The sequence below is a fragment of the Fukomys damarensis genome, unplaced genomic scaffold, assembly GCF_012274545.1.
Source record: "Fukomys damarensis isolate Sample0158 unplaced genomic scaffold, DMR_v1.0_HiC HiC_scaffold_9, whole genome shotgun sequence".
NCBI lineage: Eukaryota > Metazoa > Chordata > Mammalia > Rodentia > Bathyergidae > Fukomys > Fukomys damarensis.
Window position 1 is genome coordinate 42,086,673 of NW_022900921.1, and position 16,339 is coordinate 42,103,011.

General features: G+C 38.6%; 1 protein-coding gene across 2 annotated transcripts in view; it reads left to right on the top strand.

The window, feature by feature from the left end:
- The first annotated feature begins 538 nt into the window (after positions 1–538).
- The window catches only part of Vwa3b (von Willebrand factor A domain containing 3B), a 201,657-nt gene continuing 185,856 nt past the window's right edge, over positions 539–16,339 (top strand). For both annotated transcript variants that reach the window (XR_004516439.1, XM_033761713.1), the window contains exons 1-2: positions 539–746; positions 6,066–6,293. Coding sequence is in view for 1 of the 2 variants with exons in the window: in XM_033761713.1 (XP_033617604.1) it covers positions 6,098–6,293 (196 nt within the window). In the remaining variant the exon portion in view is untranslated. The remainder of the gene's footprint in view (positions 747–6,065; positions 6,294–16,339) is intronic.

A 16,339-nucleotide genomic window follows, 5' to 3' on the forward strand; every position in this document is an offset into this window, starting at 1 on the left:
GTGTGTGTGTGTGTGTGTGTGCTAGTGCCTGGAAAAATCGTAGGTACATATTTTTGAGTCTTTTGCTTACCTGATATCGAAAAGGAACAGAAGGGCTAAAAGTAAATCTGCATGGAGAGCATCATGCCTAACGGAATACTCCTATCTAGTAGATAAGTCCCTGCCTCCCAAGGTGCAAAACTGCAGCTCACTGTCCCTCTGAGTGTCTCAGCCCCACCCAAGTCTATCACTAACCTCCCCAGCTCTGTTTCCTTTTCTCCACTGAGTGGTGAAGAGAACACTTCCACGATCTGCTGGCTTCCGGGCTCCTTAGTAGAAGCATCTGCGTATTTGTTTAAATTCATTAATATTCACCATTGTTAATTTTCTAAGTGACTGTACGCACCGGGGTCAATGCCATCCGCCCTGTTCATCTGGCATTCAGTACCTTCCCCTAGACTTGCCCCCAGCGCCCGGGCTCTCTGGGCCTCTTCCGCTGGGCGCCCTCTGTGGGCTGGTCCCTCTCCGCGAGCTGCACCGAGATTGGCCGTGTCCTAGCAACCGCGGCGACGCCATCGTCAACAGAGACCTTGGTGGTCTGGAACCTTTGGCGCTGAGCTCTGCCCCTTACAGCCCACGCGGATCACTTCTTTACGGACCAGCGGGATGCTTGCCTCTCCCGCCCTCTCAGTTCAGACGGACCCCGGAGGTTGGCAGGAGCTCTGCTGAAAGGGAGCCGCCTTGCCTTCCACCTGACAGATTGCCTAGTAAGTGTGGGGACATCATCCTGACAGCCAGAACTTCCAAGGTACTGAGCTATTGGGCAGGTGGCAAATGAAATCTGAACGTATACGGTTTCAAAGCTGGACCCCACTCCCTCTTTGTAGATGCAGAACAGCCCTGGGAAAGCTCAGTAGTCTGGCCAGACTCATTTAACTGTAGGATCAAGCCAATCCTGGAGGAGACCCCTCCCTCTTCTCCTAGTCTAGAGGATCCCCCCACACTCACCCTGTACCTCACTCTCCCAGAAGCTCCAGCTGCGCTGGCAGAGAATCAGCTCTTCTAGTTTCTTTCTGTGCCATAACAACAGTAATATGATGATGAAGGACTTTGGAGGAAATATGAGAAGGAGGAGAAACTTATTTCTAATAAATAAATAATGATAATTATGAATAGTCTACCCCCCTCCCCCAGCCATCTGCTTGCTCTAAAGCTTTCAACAACTTTCAGTCTTGGAGAAGTGTCTCGCTGCTTCCTGCTCCACATATGTGATCTTTACAATCGCATCTCTTTTTTTGACTCTGTTTAATATGGGCATAAAACAATAATTAGGTTCGGTTTTCACCTCGTAGAATTTTTCCTTTCATCTTCTTGGGAGCTTTGTTTCTTCTCAGCAATGATCAACTCCCTAAAGCACTTCAATTAGTCTCAGTTTTTCTTTTCTTGGCACTATTTTCTCAGCTGTAGGACAAGCCATTTCCATCTCATTACCTCTGTGAACATCACTGGAGCTGATAATCACAGCCCAGCCTTGCCTTTAAAGATTGAATAATGCGGGTGTGGTAACAATGGTAGAAGATACATTAGGGAGCACCATCCCAGTTTCCATTCTTTCAGGAAAATTCAAAACTCACTTAAATCATGGGATATATCCACCTGGCCTTGATTTCCTTATTTAGAAAGTACCACATTTGGGTTATTGATCACAAAGCTTGCCAGATGTATGAGCTGGGGTGTCGCTCAGTGGTAGAGCAGTTGTCTAGCATGCATGAGGCCCTGGATTCCATCCCCAGAACTGCCAGAAACAACAAAACAAGCAACTCCTTCACACAAAAAAGCTTACCAAAAGCTCAGTTTAAGCTGAATCAAAGGGCTCTAAATTTTGCATTGTCCCTCAGCCACAGACCATGTAGGACCACCTCTCCTGGGCATGGGGACTGCCACAAGACTTTCTCCCCAGGCCAGTCTTTGAGCAACTCTTGGCTGACCTATGAGGGGAGGAGACCAGCAGTACAGGGCTGGCTGGATGTGGGGCCCCAACTTCCTGTGGCTCGGCCTTTGGACTTGTGCTAGACACATAACCTTTCTATTCACCTGTGTCTAGCTTTAGTTCAGACTTTTTTTTTAGGAAATTGCTTTCTTTCCCACATCTCTACTGCTCTTGGGATAGCTTTCACAACTTAGGGCCATGTTCTCCTGGGATATGTTAATTGTTTTTGATGCTGAGGTTGTCTGTTCCCCAATTTATTATAATTTCAGATGAGAAAATTCTTAATACTAATAATAAAATAAACAAAATGGTTATATCCAGAAAATTATATGTCTACATCTTGAAAGGAAGTTGTTTCCTGATATTAGCTTTGTGGGAACTGTGAATCCTTTGGCTTCTTTCAAACAATCAGGATTCTTTCAGTACACATAGTTCTGAGCGATCAATTTAATTCATCCCAATGCTCATACAAAGTGCCTGCTGAAAGCCTTCATGTAGTTTGTCACTGAGGGCATTGAACCTTCTAGTCCTGAGAGGACAGAGTTGAAGTGTCAAAGGCTGGTGTAATGAAGTTGCAAAGCAGAATTTAAGGCTTCCCCAGGGAGAGATTGGAAGGTTCCTGAGGGCCACTGGGGTGTGTAGTGGCAGAGGTAACACTTGACACAGGCTCTCCAGGCCAAGATTCAACACTGGGGGTCAGCATGGTAATAGGAAAGCAGGCGGTGTGTGTGTGTGTGTGTGTGTGTGTGTGTGTCTGCTTTGTCATGTTCTTGCTCAGGGCAGACTTCCTTGCTCTGACAGAATAGTTCTCTACCTCACTAACATAGAAGGGCCCTTCTCTTGGGAGATGCCTTTTCTCTCTTTCCTTCCTTGCTTTCTCTGGCTCAGTTCCATTTTCCAGATCTTTTCATCTGTGATAATACAGGTGTTCTCAAGCTATAAAACCCTAGAGTTAAAGTCTGAGTCACAATGAATCATAGAGGTGCTCAGATTCAATAGAGCCAATTACACACACACACACACACACACACACACACACAGTGGGGTGATGGGAAAGCAGGTGGTGTGTGTGTGTGGGGTGTATGTGCTTGTATGTGTGGTGCTTGCGATCAAATCCAGCCCCTCACCTATGTTAGGCAAGTGCTCTGCCACCTACCTATATCCCAGACCCATTTATTTATTTATTTATTTATTTATTTATTTATTTATTTATTTATTTATTTATTTATTTATTTATTTACTGAGACAGTGTCTCATGAAGTATCCCAGGCTGGCCTTAAACTTGTGTTCCTCCTGCTTCAGCTCTCCTTCGTACCCCCAGATTACCACCACTCCTGGCCCAATTACATTTTAACAAATATTAATTAAAAACCCTAATATGAGCATAAAAGGGACTTAAGCAGATAAACTGGGGAATTTAATTGCCTTTTGTTTGGGATTGAGACTCTTTTAAAATTAATTAAAACATAAAAATGTGTGTCCTTTTGGTATAAAATAAAGCCTATACTCTTCTGAACTCCTGTTTAAGGTTCCAAAATCCACCCTGAAAATTTATTATATCAAAGTGCTCCCCTTTAAATCTAGGAGATGCCGTTAGTTACCTCCAGCAGGAAGATAGATGTGTTTCAGGGAAGAAAGATATGAGCTGGAAATGATGAAACCAGCAGAAATCTTCCTCTGAGCTTCCTTTTCTTGTTTCTATAGGAACAACTGACCCAATTTAAAAGGACTTCAGTTGCATTCTCTGTGGACAGATCCCAAAGAGAAAGCTGAAGCATACTGATCTGCTCTTGTTTCCATGTTCTATGATTCATTCTAAACTTCATAGTTCAAGATGACTGAGAATTTGCAGATAGAAACATGCCTATCGTAGAAGTGGGTATCAGGAAACAAGACACAGTTACCAAAGGAGAATGACTTGTAGATAGTTTCTCTGTACATAGCTCTTTCCAATATAATAAGTGCTCATCTGTGCATAACTTGTGTATCATCCTGTTAGATCCTTGTCCTAGCCCCGGGTTAGGGTGTGCAAATGTATTTCTATCATGAAGAGGCAGGGTCATTTCCTAAAGTAGCAGAATAGTCTTACCCAGCATTTTGATTCTATTTCCCTGACTATAATGATAATTCTAAATGTTTCTACTCTTCTGTGATGCTCTCCAAGTAATTTTGTGGCATACTCATCAAGTTTAGCCTTGAAGACAGAAAGTGGGATCTTTATCAATAATATGAATGTGAATACCTTTGGAAGTCAACATGTATGGACAATACAAACTCACAAAAACCTTGGAACAGAATCATCGTCATTCAAGGCTAAGATGATGTCTAGGAAGTCTGTAGGGCTTGAGCTCTGAGAATCAAGATTAGTGCTCTCTGTCTTTGGGACCCAGGAACCCTAGTAGAATACACTCCTGCTGATGGAACACAGCTGTGGACTAGCTGTAAGTTGTAAGGAGGCTAGTTGTAAGGGTAAAATGGTGGTTAAGAAGTAGCTTTGCCTTCTGCTTTGGCCACTTACCGGCTGTGGCAGAATTTATGAACAAGCTCTTTACATTCTCCAAGCTTCCTATTCCTCAAATGTAAGTGGAGTGTTAGAAGGGCATGACTCACGCTGTTATGAGGAACTCATGGGCAGTGCATATTAAGGTCTCTACCCTGTGGCTGGCCTGCAAATTGGAGCTGATGCAAGAACACCAACTCTGGAGCTGAATGGCTTGGGGTGAGAATCAGTTACACCTTCTGCCAGCTGTGAGCAAGCTAGTTAAGCCTTCTCTGTCCTGGGAATTCAAATAGAATCTACCTCACAAGGTTATCAAAAGGATTAAATTTATATTGCACATGCCATAATGTAGAATAAATGCTTGCTGATCATAATTCTTCTCATTTTTCACAAAACCTCCCTAGTTCCATCCAGCTGATTTTTGTGATTGGCTAATTTCTGTGTCATAACACTGACACTTTCAGAAAATATAAATAGTTTCAGAAGAAGAAAATGGGGTATTTTTATTGTTGAAAAGTTTTACAGTCCAGGGAACCAATTTATACGCATTATTCACTCTGGGTACAGAAGTAAGCAGACTTTCTACACTTCCTCCAAGTTACCAGGCCCTGCCCAGTTGTGGTGAGTGGTTTAGGATTGTGTTACATTCAACCACTCCCTTCCTCTTGGGCACAGTGGCTATATTTAGGCAGGGCCACAGAAATTTGATATGTTTCATTCTGCATTGAGTTTAGTTGATCCTAGAACAGCTGGCTTCATGAAGGAAAATGCTTAAATCCAATTTTAAAGTGAAGTCTTAGAAACGAAAACATTCAGAAGGCAAGTGCATGTTTCCCAGTGGGGCCAAGCTGTGCTGTGGTACCCACCCACCTCCCCCTGGTTAGCCACTCCACCTGTGGATCAGATATACATCCTCTTGGAGGTGTTTTTCTCTGTGTCAGTACTGGGGCTTGAACCTGAGACCTCATGCATGTTCAGTACCCCACTGCTAAGCTATATCCCCAGCCATTTTTATTTTGAGACAGGCTGGCTCCAAACTCTCCATCTTCCTTCCTCAGCCTCCCAAGTAGCTTGCATTACAGGTGTGCATCACCATGCCAGGCCCCCTGAGTTTCATCTTCTTTATCTTTGTTGGATGTCAGGTGGGGTTATAATTATAATACAGATGTGTGATGCTGCTTCTGAGGAGTTTATTTACAAAATGGAAGAGCTCTGTATTTTCCTGACTATAATGATAAATTTTATCTTAGAAATGTTTCAAAAACACAAAAATTTGAAATATATAGAAAAGGCAAAGTCATACATACTTTTACCATGTAGAGAAAATACTGAAAACCTTTTGGTGTATATCTTTCTGGGTATTTTTCTGTGTGTGCATACATATAGATATTGACTTTTATGGATTTTGAAGTTTATGGATACCTCTTAGCAATATATGTAGATACCTTCTTGCCAACAAATATACATCTATATTATAATTTAACTGGTAAATAGAATTCCATTTCATGGGTATTCAATGTATTTAACTACTCCTCTGTTGATGTTAAATTATTTTCAAGCTCCCATGAGATCTAAGTTTGACAATTGCCCTTACAGGTAGTCCCTGTGATCTAGCTCCAGAATCAGTGATGGAGAAACCAAGCATGTGTTCTACCATCTCTGATCAGCAGCTGCAGAGGCAGGAGGGACTGAGCAAGTCCAGGGTAGACTTGGCTGAGCAGAGTCTCATTTCATCTGCAAAATGGCTTCAACGACATGGGCTGAAGGCCAACAAATTGTCTTTGCAGCAAATCTTGTCACAGATTGGATTCCCACATTGTGAAGGTACAGTGCTCACAAACAGCCAGCGTGCTATGCTTAGCCTCTGAGGAGGCTGTGTTTTGAAAGCTCTTCAGAAAGCACAGGTCTTTAAATTTGCTTTGATTTCACATCTCCATCAGTAGAAAATGCTTGTGTACCCCCAACATATCAATTTGAAAATCAATTTCCTTGATAGGTATAAGACTATTTAAACTATCAATTTTATACTGGGTGAGTTATGGTAGATTGTCTTTTGAGGATTTGATTGATTTTATACTTCATCTTAGCTAAAAGGCCAAAGAAGCAATAGGATTTGATTTGTTTTATTCAACTTGCCCAATTTATGTGTATAGAATTGTTTTTAGTATTCCCTTATTATTCTTTTGATGTCTGCAGTATTTTTACTGAAATTCCATTTTATTTCTAATATCTGTAATTTATTCTATTCTCTTTTTATATTTGTCAGTCTTGCTGAGGTTATTATTGGTCAATTTTATTGGTCTTTTTTTGGGGGGGGGTACTGGGTATTGAACTCAGGACCTTGTGCTTGTAAGGCAAGCAGTGTATTGGCCTTGTGAATAGCTTTTTGTTTAATTATTTTTCTCTGCTGTTTCATTGACTTTGGTTTTGATTTTTACTATTTGTTTCCTTCAAGTTGTTTTGGGTTTATTTACTCTTATTTTACTAGTTTTTTCTGCAGAAACATGGTGCTACAGATTTCTTTCTATGTGCTGCTTAGCCATGTCTCACAATATTTTATATGCTATATTATCATTTCCACTTTTAAATATTTTTAATTTCCTTTGAGACTTCCTCTATGGCCCATGGATTTTTTTAGAAGTATGTTGCTTAGTTTTTAAGTGTTTGCAGCTTTCTTGTTGTCTTTTTTATGTTAATTTCTAGTGTTTAAATTTTAGACAGAGGACATACTCTAGTTAGAGTTGTTTTAATTTTTTTCAGTATTGTGGATTATGCTCAGAGCCTTCCCATTGATCTATACTCCTAGCCATTTAGTTTTTTTTTTTTTTTTAGATAGAAAAGTTACTAAATTGCTCAATTGCCTATCCTGGGCTTGAAATTGCAATTCTCCTGCCTTAGCCTCCCAGAGTTCTGGGATGACAGATGTGTTTAGCATGACAGGTTTTATAGCCAAGGATATGCTTCATCTTGGTATATATTCTATAGGTCCTTAAAAAGAATGTGTATTCTGTTATATTGCATAGAGCTTTCTATAGATGTCAGTTAGATTCTGTTCATTGATGGTGCTATCAAGTATTCTTGTTTATATTCTGTCTAGTTTTTATCAGTTGCTGTAAAAACAATATGAAGCCTTCAATTATGATTGTGGGTTTGTCCATTTCATGTTTCAGTTCTACTGGTTTTTGCTTTATGTTTTGCTGTTATATTGTTTGGTGCATATATATAGGGTTGCTATGTCTTTCTGGAGAACGGCACTTTTATCATGATATAATTTCTTACTCTGTTCCTAAGAATATTCTTTGCTCTGAAGTTTGCTTTTGTCATATAGAGACTTCTGATTCCTTTTTATTAATATTTGTGATCTTTGTCTATTCTTATATTTTTAACTTTTGCACATAATTGTATTTGAAGGGAAGTTTCTTACAGACCCCATAATATGTGTGTTTTTAAAACCTCTTTACCAATCTGTACTTTAATTGGTACATTGAGACCATTTGCACTTAATGCAGTTAATTATTGGTACATTAAGGCTCATCTGCCATTTTATTTTTTGCTTTTTCCTCCTCTCTTTTTCATTTGTTTGTTTTTGTTTTCCTGCCTATTTTTAGGTTACCTAAACTTTTTTTGAATTCTGTTTTTGTTTATTATAGTGCTTTCTGCTGAAGCTTTTCATATGGTTTTCATAGTGGAGGTGCTAGGTATTATAAGTACCTGAATTTAAAAAATTTATTGATGTCTAGATCTTATCAGTGTGAATGACAAGCAGAAACTTGTTTTTCTTTATGTTCCTTTTCCCTTCCCATTTGTAATAATATGTATTATTCTCTTTTCATATACCGAGAACATTTGACTGTGCTAGTTTTAAAATTTATTTTCTTTTATATGCTATAGCTTTGATTCAACCATCAAACAATAGTTTATAAATCTCAAGAAAAAAAAGTCCACTTTATTTACTCATGGTGTTGCTTATTGTGTTTCTCTTTTCTTTATATTCTAAGATTCCTTCTTTTGTCATTTTCTATTTACAGAACTTCCTTTATTCATTCTTTAGGAGTAGCTCTGCTAATAACAAATTCTTTTAGTTTCTTTGAGAATGCCTTTATTTTTCTGATAATCCTGAAGAATAATTTTACCAGATATAAAATTTCAGTTTAATAATTCTTTTATTTTAATAATTGGAAATATTCTACCACTTTCTTTAGACCTCTAAGGTTTCTGATGAGAAAATCAGTATCATTACAATTGATTTTCCTATATTGGATGTGTATTTTCTTTTTTATTGCTTTCAAGATTTATTTCTGTCTTTAGTTTTCAGAGGTTTTATATAGTGTGCCTTGGGTGAATTTCTCTGGATATATTCTCTTTGAATTTTACTCAGCTTCTTGAATCTGTTGTGTTTTTCATCATGTCTTTGTTTTAGTTCTTTTTTCACCCTTACCTTCTTTCTCTTCTCCTTCTGACATTCCAATAACTTGAATATTAGACCTTTATGTTTTTCTTAATCCTATATGTCTATGACATCCTGTTAATATTTTTCAGGCTGTTTTATCTTGATTATGTAAGTTGAGTGATTTCTATTCTGTATTCAAGCTTACTCATTATTTTTTCTTCATTTTTCTCTTGAGTCCATCTATTGAGTTTTCTTTCTTTTATTATTCTGTTTTTTGGTTGTTCTCATATTTCCATTTGATCCTTCTATGTATCTTCTGTGTCTTTTTTGTTGAAATTTTTTATGTTTTTATTCATCTCAAGGATGTTTATAATTGCTTGATAGTGTTTTTATGGTGATTGATTTCCTTCTAACATGTGTATTAATATTGTTGATTGTGTTTTTTTGTTAAGTTTGAGATTTTCCTGGCTTTCAGGATGATGTGATTTTTTAAAATTGAAACAGACATCTGGGTCTGGATCTTTCTTACTTCTGTGTTCTCTGGTGGATAAATGAAGGCATCCCAGTATGATTCCTTGATGGGGATAGAAGTCCATGTTCTTCCCACAACCTCTATAACATCTACAGGAAGAAGAGCTCCTTGTTCAAGATGGCAGCTCAGGCTCTCCAGGCTTCCACTGATACCACCCTGGCTGGAGCTGAGGGGTGCATTTTTATTGCTCTCCATATGGTCTTGACTGATGCTGTTAATGGATGGCCATGTTACCTTTGAGTGGTGGAGAAAGTCTCATTCTGAAAAGGACGGGATGCTTCATTAATGTCCAGTGGGGCAGTACATCCTGTTCACCTGTATGGTCCTCAGTGATATTCTGATGTGGGAGCTAGTTACTGGCCAGAAAGAATGCAGGTGTCCTAGATCCCCATTGTTCTTTCTTTGGTGTTGCCTGTGGAGGAGTTTGTGGCATACTGTGACGAGGCCAGGAGTCTAAACTCTCCACCCAGGCTTTGCTAGGGTATATGTGTGTACAGGGTCGGGGGTAGTGTTGTAGTTTTTTCTCTGGTGTTTGGCTGGAGTAGAGTACCTGTTTTAGTTTCTTCCCTTATTGCTGGAACAAAATACCTGGCACTCACAACTTAAGGAAGGAGCTGTTTGTTTTGGTTCAGTTTTCAGAGGATTCAGGCTACAGGCATCTGGCTCCAAGACAGAACAGCATAGTGGAAGGGCATGGTGGGGGAAAGTTGCTCACAGCGTGGTGTACAAGAAGAAGAGAAAATCAAGAGAGGATCCAGGAAGGGGGATATAACCTTTTGGATCATGCCCACAGTGACCTGCCTCTTCTGACTAGGTCCCACCTTCTATCAGCAAGTCAGTTACAAGCCTGCATAATAATTTGGAAGCATCACCTTCCAAAAACCCCACCTATGAGTTCCTGAGGTTTGGTGGGGAAATCCAGATATTATAAAGCATAGCAGTACTTTTTTTTTGGGGGGGTCCTGAGATTCCTGGTCAAACTATCTCCTACTTTCTACATTTCCAGCTTTTAGTGTGATCTATCTATCTATCTATCTATCTATCTATCTATCTATCTATCTCCCTGATTTCTAGTTGTACTTATTGGAAGAACAGGAAAAGTATGCTTTCTTCAACATACCAGACACTGAGAAGCCATATGTTCATTCTTAAAGGATATTTTTTGCTGGATATAAAACTACTGTTGAAATTTGTTTTCTTTCTGGCCTTAAAACATATAAATCCATTGTTCTGTAACTTTTATTTTTTCATCTGAAAAATCAGTCATATTCATAAAAATCTTTCCTTTACATGTGATGTATTTCATTCATAACTTTTCCTGTGGGTACTTTTCAGAGTTTTTCTCTTTATTCTTGGCTTGCAGTTATTGTACTAGTCTTTATTTTATGGTATATTTCTGTTTGATTTTCTATGTATTTATATTGCACGGGATGTACTGAGCTTCTTGAATGTGTAAGTTTTTGTTAAATAGAATTGTAGAAATTTTCAACTATTATTTCTTCTAACCTATATTTTCTTTTGTGACTCCAGTTAGAGTTATGCTAAATATCCCAATGCTGTCCCACAGATAACTGAAACTGTTCTTTAATATAAGTATAATTAAATTTGCTCTTTAGCTTGGGTAATTCTCTTGATAGATTTTTCATGGTTACTGACTGCTGTGTTTTAGATCTAAAATGTCCTCTGAAAGTCTCACATTTGGAGGTGGAATTGGTTGGAAGGGGTTCCTGGAGGTATGACTTGGAAGAGTGTATTCTCAACCCCAGCTCTTCTTATCTTTTCCTGCTTCTTGGCCACCTTGGGTTGAACATCTGTCCTTTGAAATTCTGTTCTGCCATGATGTTTCTGCCTTGGAACCATGTACTGGTTGAAACTATGAACCAAAATCAAGCTCTCTTCCTTTAGTTGGCAGTGTCAGGAGTTTTGTTACAGTGTTGGGGAAGTGTCTGATGCACTGACATTTTATTCTGATTTCTATTAAGTTCATACATGTATTTGTCTTGGTCCATTTTGCATTATTATAACAAAATACTTGTGCAGGATAGTTTATAAAAAAAAAGAGGTCTATTTCATCACAGCTCTGAAAGTTCAAGAGCATAGCACCAATAGTACTTGGCCTTGGTTGGAGCCTATGATAGATGATATCACAATGGTGAGAGTGGTGAGGAGATAAGTGAGCAGCACATGGGGAAGTGGCAGGATACAAAATCCACACAAAAATCAGCAGTGTTCTTGTACATTAATATTGAACTCACTGAGAAAGAAATTAGAAGACTAATACCAATCACAGTAGCATAAAAAAACCTAGAATACTTAGGAATTAACCTAGTCAGGTAAGTGAAAGAGCTTTACAATGAAAATGCTCTGCCCCTGCCTGTCCGCCCCCAGCCCCAGAGAGCAAGGTGAGATTTGGAAGGCTGCTCTGGGAACTGCTCTCCCTCTGGCCTGCTTGGGTGTGGCGGTCCAGCCGTCACAACACGAACATGCCTGAGTCGGGGAGTGAGGATTGAGAAAGGAAAGAACACTCAAGCCTGAGCGGAGACGAAGAGAAGTCTGATTTATTTCACAGAAAGAGCTCCTTTTATAGGTTCACAGCAACAGGAAGCTTTTAAGGGCACACAAAAACAAAAAACACCAAGTCATTGTTTTTCAAAGACCGGATTTCCTGACTCTTACTGATAACATCAGATCTTCAGCTAACGAGCTTCCCGTTATGTCAGGGTGAAAGAGTCAAAACCAGCTTAACAGAGAGTTTCCTTGAAGAGTAGCAAATGTTGATGCCTTAATTATACAGGAAGAAGTTATTTTCCAAATGTCAAACTCCAGTGGGCCATGACTGGGCCCCGACACTTGGGCCCATTTGGTGGGACAGGTAGCCACGCCCTCCCCTGCCTGCTCCTCCACCAGGTCCAGCAAGGAAGGTAGCCGCTCCTCTGAACTCCCCCTCCCTCAGACCTCCTGATTGTGCCAGTCCTTGGACCCACTCTGCAGAGGCATAGGTGGTCATAAAGGATATTTTTCTGAGCTCCCAACTTTGAACATCTTTAAAGAAAGGGTGGGGGAAATCTGTAATGGAACTGTGTGGAGTTCAACCCTGCAGGTCAGGGAACTCAATTTGGATTTTTGTGGCCTGAGGTCAGTCTGAGTCACAGGGATCTGCCATTACCTAGCTGAGATCAGGGGACTTGGTTTTGCACATGGCTGTGCATGTGGTATATTATGACAGCAGATATATAGTCTGAAAGAGGTCCTTCACATTCATTTTTTTTCTTTCTTTTCCTCATTCCACTCTGCAAATTCTTTCTTTTTTCTGTCCTCTTTCTCCAACTCAGTCTCCTGCTCCACCATATTATCCCTCATGTCCCTTTCTGTTCTGGCTCCTGCCCTAATTCAGACTTCTTCTTTCATCATTTTTTCTTTTTTCTTTATGTTCTTCTGTCATTTTACCTCACTCAAGGGTCAATAGTTTCAATGGAATGTGAGCCCCTATTACTGTTAAGGGGATATATTCTTATCCTTATACTTGCACTCTGTCTATCCCTTTTGAATTTAACAGTTTCCTAAAGATTGTGTGGTCATTCTATGTCCTCTGGCTTCACTTGAAACCTTCTCCAATTTTTTTACTTATCTACTCCTCTCATCCTAACTCTGTCTAAATCCCCATCCTAAATGGCAAATATGCTATATTGAAAAGTTTATTTACTGCAAACATATTTTGGGCTGCTTCTTGATTTTAATCTAATTCACATGGTTTAAAGGTGATAGATTAATGACTACCACAAGTGGTCAATTTGCAAGTTGTGCTTGATCCTATTGTGTTGCTGATTGTATCAGTTGGGATGAAGGATTGTGATTGATTTAATGAGTTGTTTTCTCTGATATGAAAATGAGAATGTCTGTGAGTCATTAGAGACTCAAAAGCTAAAGTACAGCCATATCAGGAAGATTTAAGTAATAACCCAGAAATTAAACCAAGGACAACCCAACAACAAAAATAAAAATGAGAAAACAGGCCAGATACAAAGACAGACTTTCAGTTCACCAATGACAAACAGTAGGACAAATGAGGATGACAAGTCTGATAGTGAACCAGCAGGACACCCTGAACCCATAGCACAGGAAGTAACAAAACAGATCAATCAAGCTCTAGAAAAATTCAAAACAGAAATAATTTCCCAGATAACCATAGAGATGGTGAGCAAAATGAAAGTCATGATTCGAGACTCTAGAGCAGAAACTGACAAAAAAATAGATGAGCTCAGGACCACAATAGAAGCCATGAAGGCCTAGCATAAGAAAGAAATGGAAACAATGAATGTCCAAGAGAGTAAAGAAATGGAATCCATAAAACAGATTCAAACAGATATCCAGGAGATTAAAAACTTTATTGAAAGTGAAAGCAACAGAATAAAAGATTGCGAAGATAGAATTTCAGATATAGAAGATAGGATTACAGTCAGTGACTGTGAAAAGAGAGTACTCTTAAAAACAGTAAGGGATCATGAGAAATTGATCCAACACCTCCTAGATGATGCAAAGAAGAATAACATAAGACTGATAGGAATCCATGAAATAGCAGGAGAAAATACAAATGACTTGAAAAAGCTGTTCACAGAATTAAATACAGAAAACTTCCCAAACAGAAGGGAAGCATTTGACATTCAGATAACTGAGGCATATAGGACTCCAACTAGCCATGATCAAAAAAAAAAAAATACTATAAGCAGTAAGAGAAAAGAAACAAATCACATACAAAGGAAAGCCCATCAGAATCACAGCAGACTTTTCAACACACCCTCAGATCAAGGAGAGCCTGGAGTGAGGTATTTCAAGTCCTAAAGGAAAACAACCTCCAACCTAGACTGATGTATCCTGCAAACCTCTCTGTCAAAATGGATGGGGGAATAAGATACTTCCATGACAAAGAACACCTGAGAAACTTCATGAACAACAAACCAGCACTACAAGGAATTCTAAACAATATCCTAGAAAAAGACAATGAAGGTCACAACACCATGAGGCCTAACAGACCAAATCAAATAGGCAAGGCAAGAAATTAAAAGAAGGGGGGGGAGTAAAAAGAGTCAACAAAAGTCCAATAACATGTCAATAATAAGTCAGTACATATCAGTTATAACCATCAATGTCAATGGCCTCAATTCACCAATCAAGAGAAACAGACTGGCAGAATGGATTAAGAAGCAAAATCCAACAATATGTTGTATACAAGAAACACACCTAGTGCAAAAAGAAGCCCATAGACTGAAAGTGAAAAGATGGAAAATAATTCTCCACACAACAGGAGTCTAGTAAAAAGTAGGGGTAGCAATCTATTCGCAGACAAAGTAAATTTGAAACCAAAACTGATTAAGAGAGACAAAGAAGGCCATTATTTATCTTTGTGAAGGGAATAATTCAAGATGAAGAGATGACAATCATAAACATATATGCACCAAATATTAATGCCCCCGACTATATAATACAAATATTAAGTAACATGAAAAATCAAATTAGCACTAATACCCCACTATCACAAATAGACAGATCATCTAGGCAGAAAATCAGCAATGAAATACTAGAACTCAACCAAACTTTTGAACGCATGGACTTGATAGACATGTATAGAGTGTTCCACCCCACAAAATCAGAATATAAATTCTTTTTCACGGCACATGGGTCATTCTGCAAGATAGACCACACACTAACTCACAGAACAGGTCTGAATAAATGCAAAAGAATCAAAGTTATAACCTGTATATTATCAGATCATAGTGCAACACTCTCCTGAACAATCAATGGATCACAGAAGGAATTAAAGAAGAAATTAGACAGTTTTTACAAATAAAGGAAAATGCCAATACAACATACAGGAATCTATGGGACACAATGAAAGCAGTTCTACATGCAAAATTCATAGCACTGAATGCCCACATTAGGAAAACAGAGCAAGCTCAAATAAACAACCTAATGATGAATCTTAGACTCCTAGAAAAACAAAAGCAAGAAAAACCCAAAGCTCAAACAAGAGAGGAAATTATAAAGATTAGAGCAGAAATCAATGCAATGGAAACTAAGAAAATGATACAAAAAATAAATGAATCAAAGAGTTGGTTTTTTGAAAGAATAAATAAAATTGATAAACCCTTAGCTAATCTTATCAAAAAAAGGAAAGAAAAGGCTCAGATCCATGCAATCAGGAATGAAAAAGGCGAAGTCACAACAGATCCAACAGAAATTCAGAGGATCATTAATACATACTGTGAGAACCTGTACTCTAATAAATTGGAAAACACAGAAGAAATGGACAGATTTTTAGATACTTATGAATTACCAAGGTTGAACGAAGAAGATAAAAACATTTTAAACACCCCAATTACAGTCAGTGAAATTGAAAATGTAATTAAAAACTTACCAACAAAGAAAAGCCCAGGTCCTGATGGATTCACTGCTGAATTTTACACGACATTTAGAGAAGAACTACTGCCTTTACTCTTCAGACTTTTCAATGAAATTGAAAGGGAAGCAATACTTCCAAATTCATTCCTGGAAGCAAATATCACTTTGATTCCCAAACCTGGGAAAGATTTAACTAAAAAAGAGAACTAGAGGCCAATCTCCTTAATGAATATAGATGCAAAAATCCTTAATAAGATACTAGCAAACAGAATACAGAGGATTATCAAGAAGATCATCCATCCTGACCAAGTCGGATTTATTCCAGGGATGCAAGGATGGTTCAACATACGTAAATCAATAAATTTAATACACTATATTAACAAAGTCAAGGACAAGATCCTCTTGATAGATGCCAAAAAAACATTTGACAAAATTCAACACACATTCATGATAAAAACTGGAAAAAATTGGAATAGATGGTCTATATCGCAACTTAATAAAGGCTATCTATGGAAAACCAACAGCCAACATCATATTAAATGGCCAAAAACT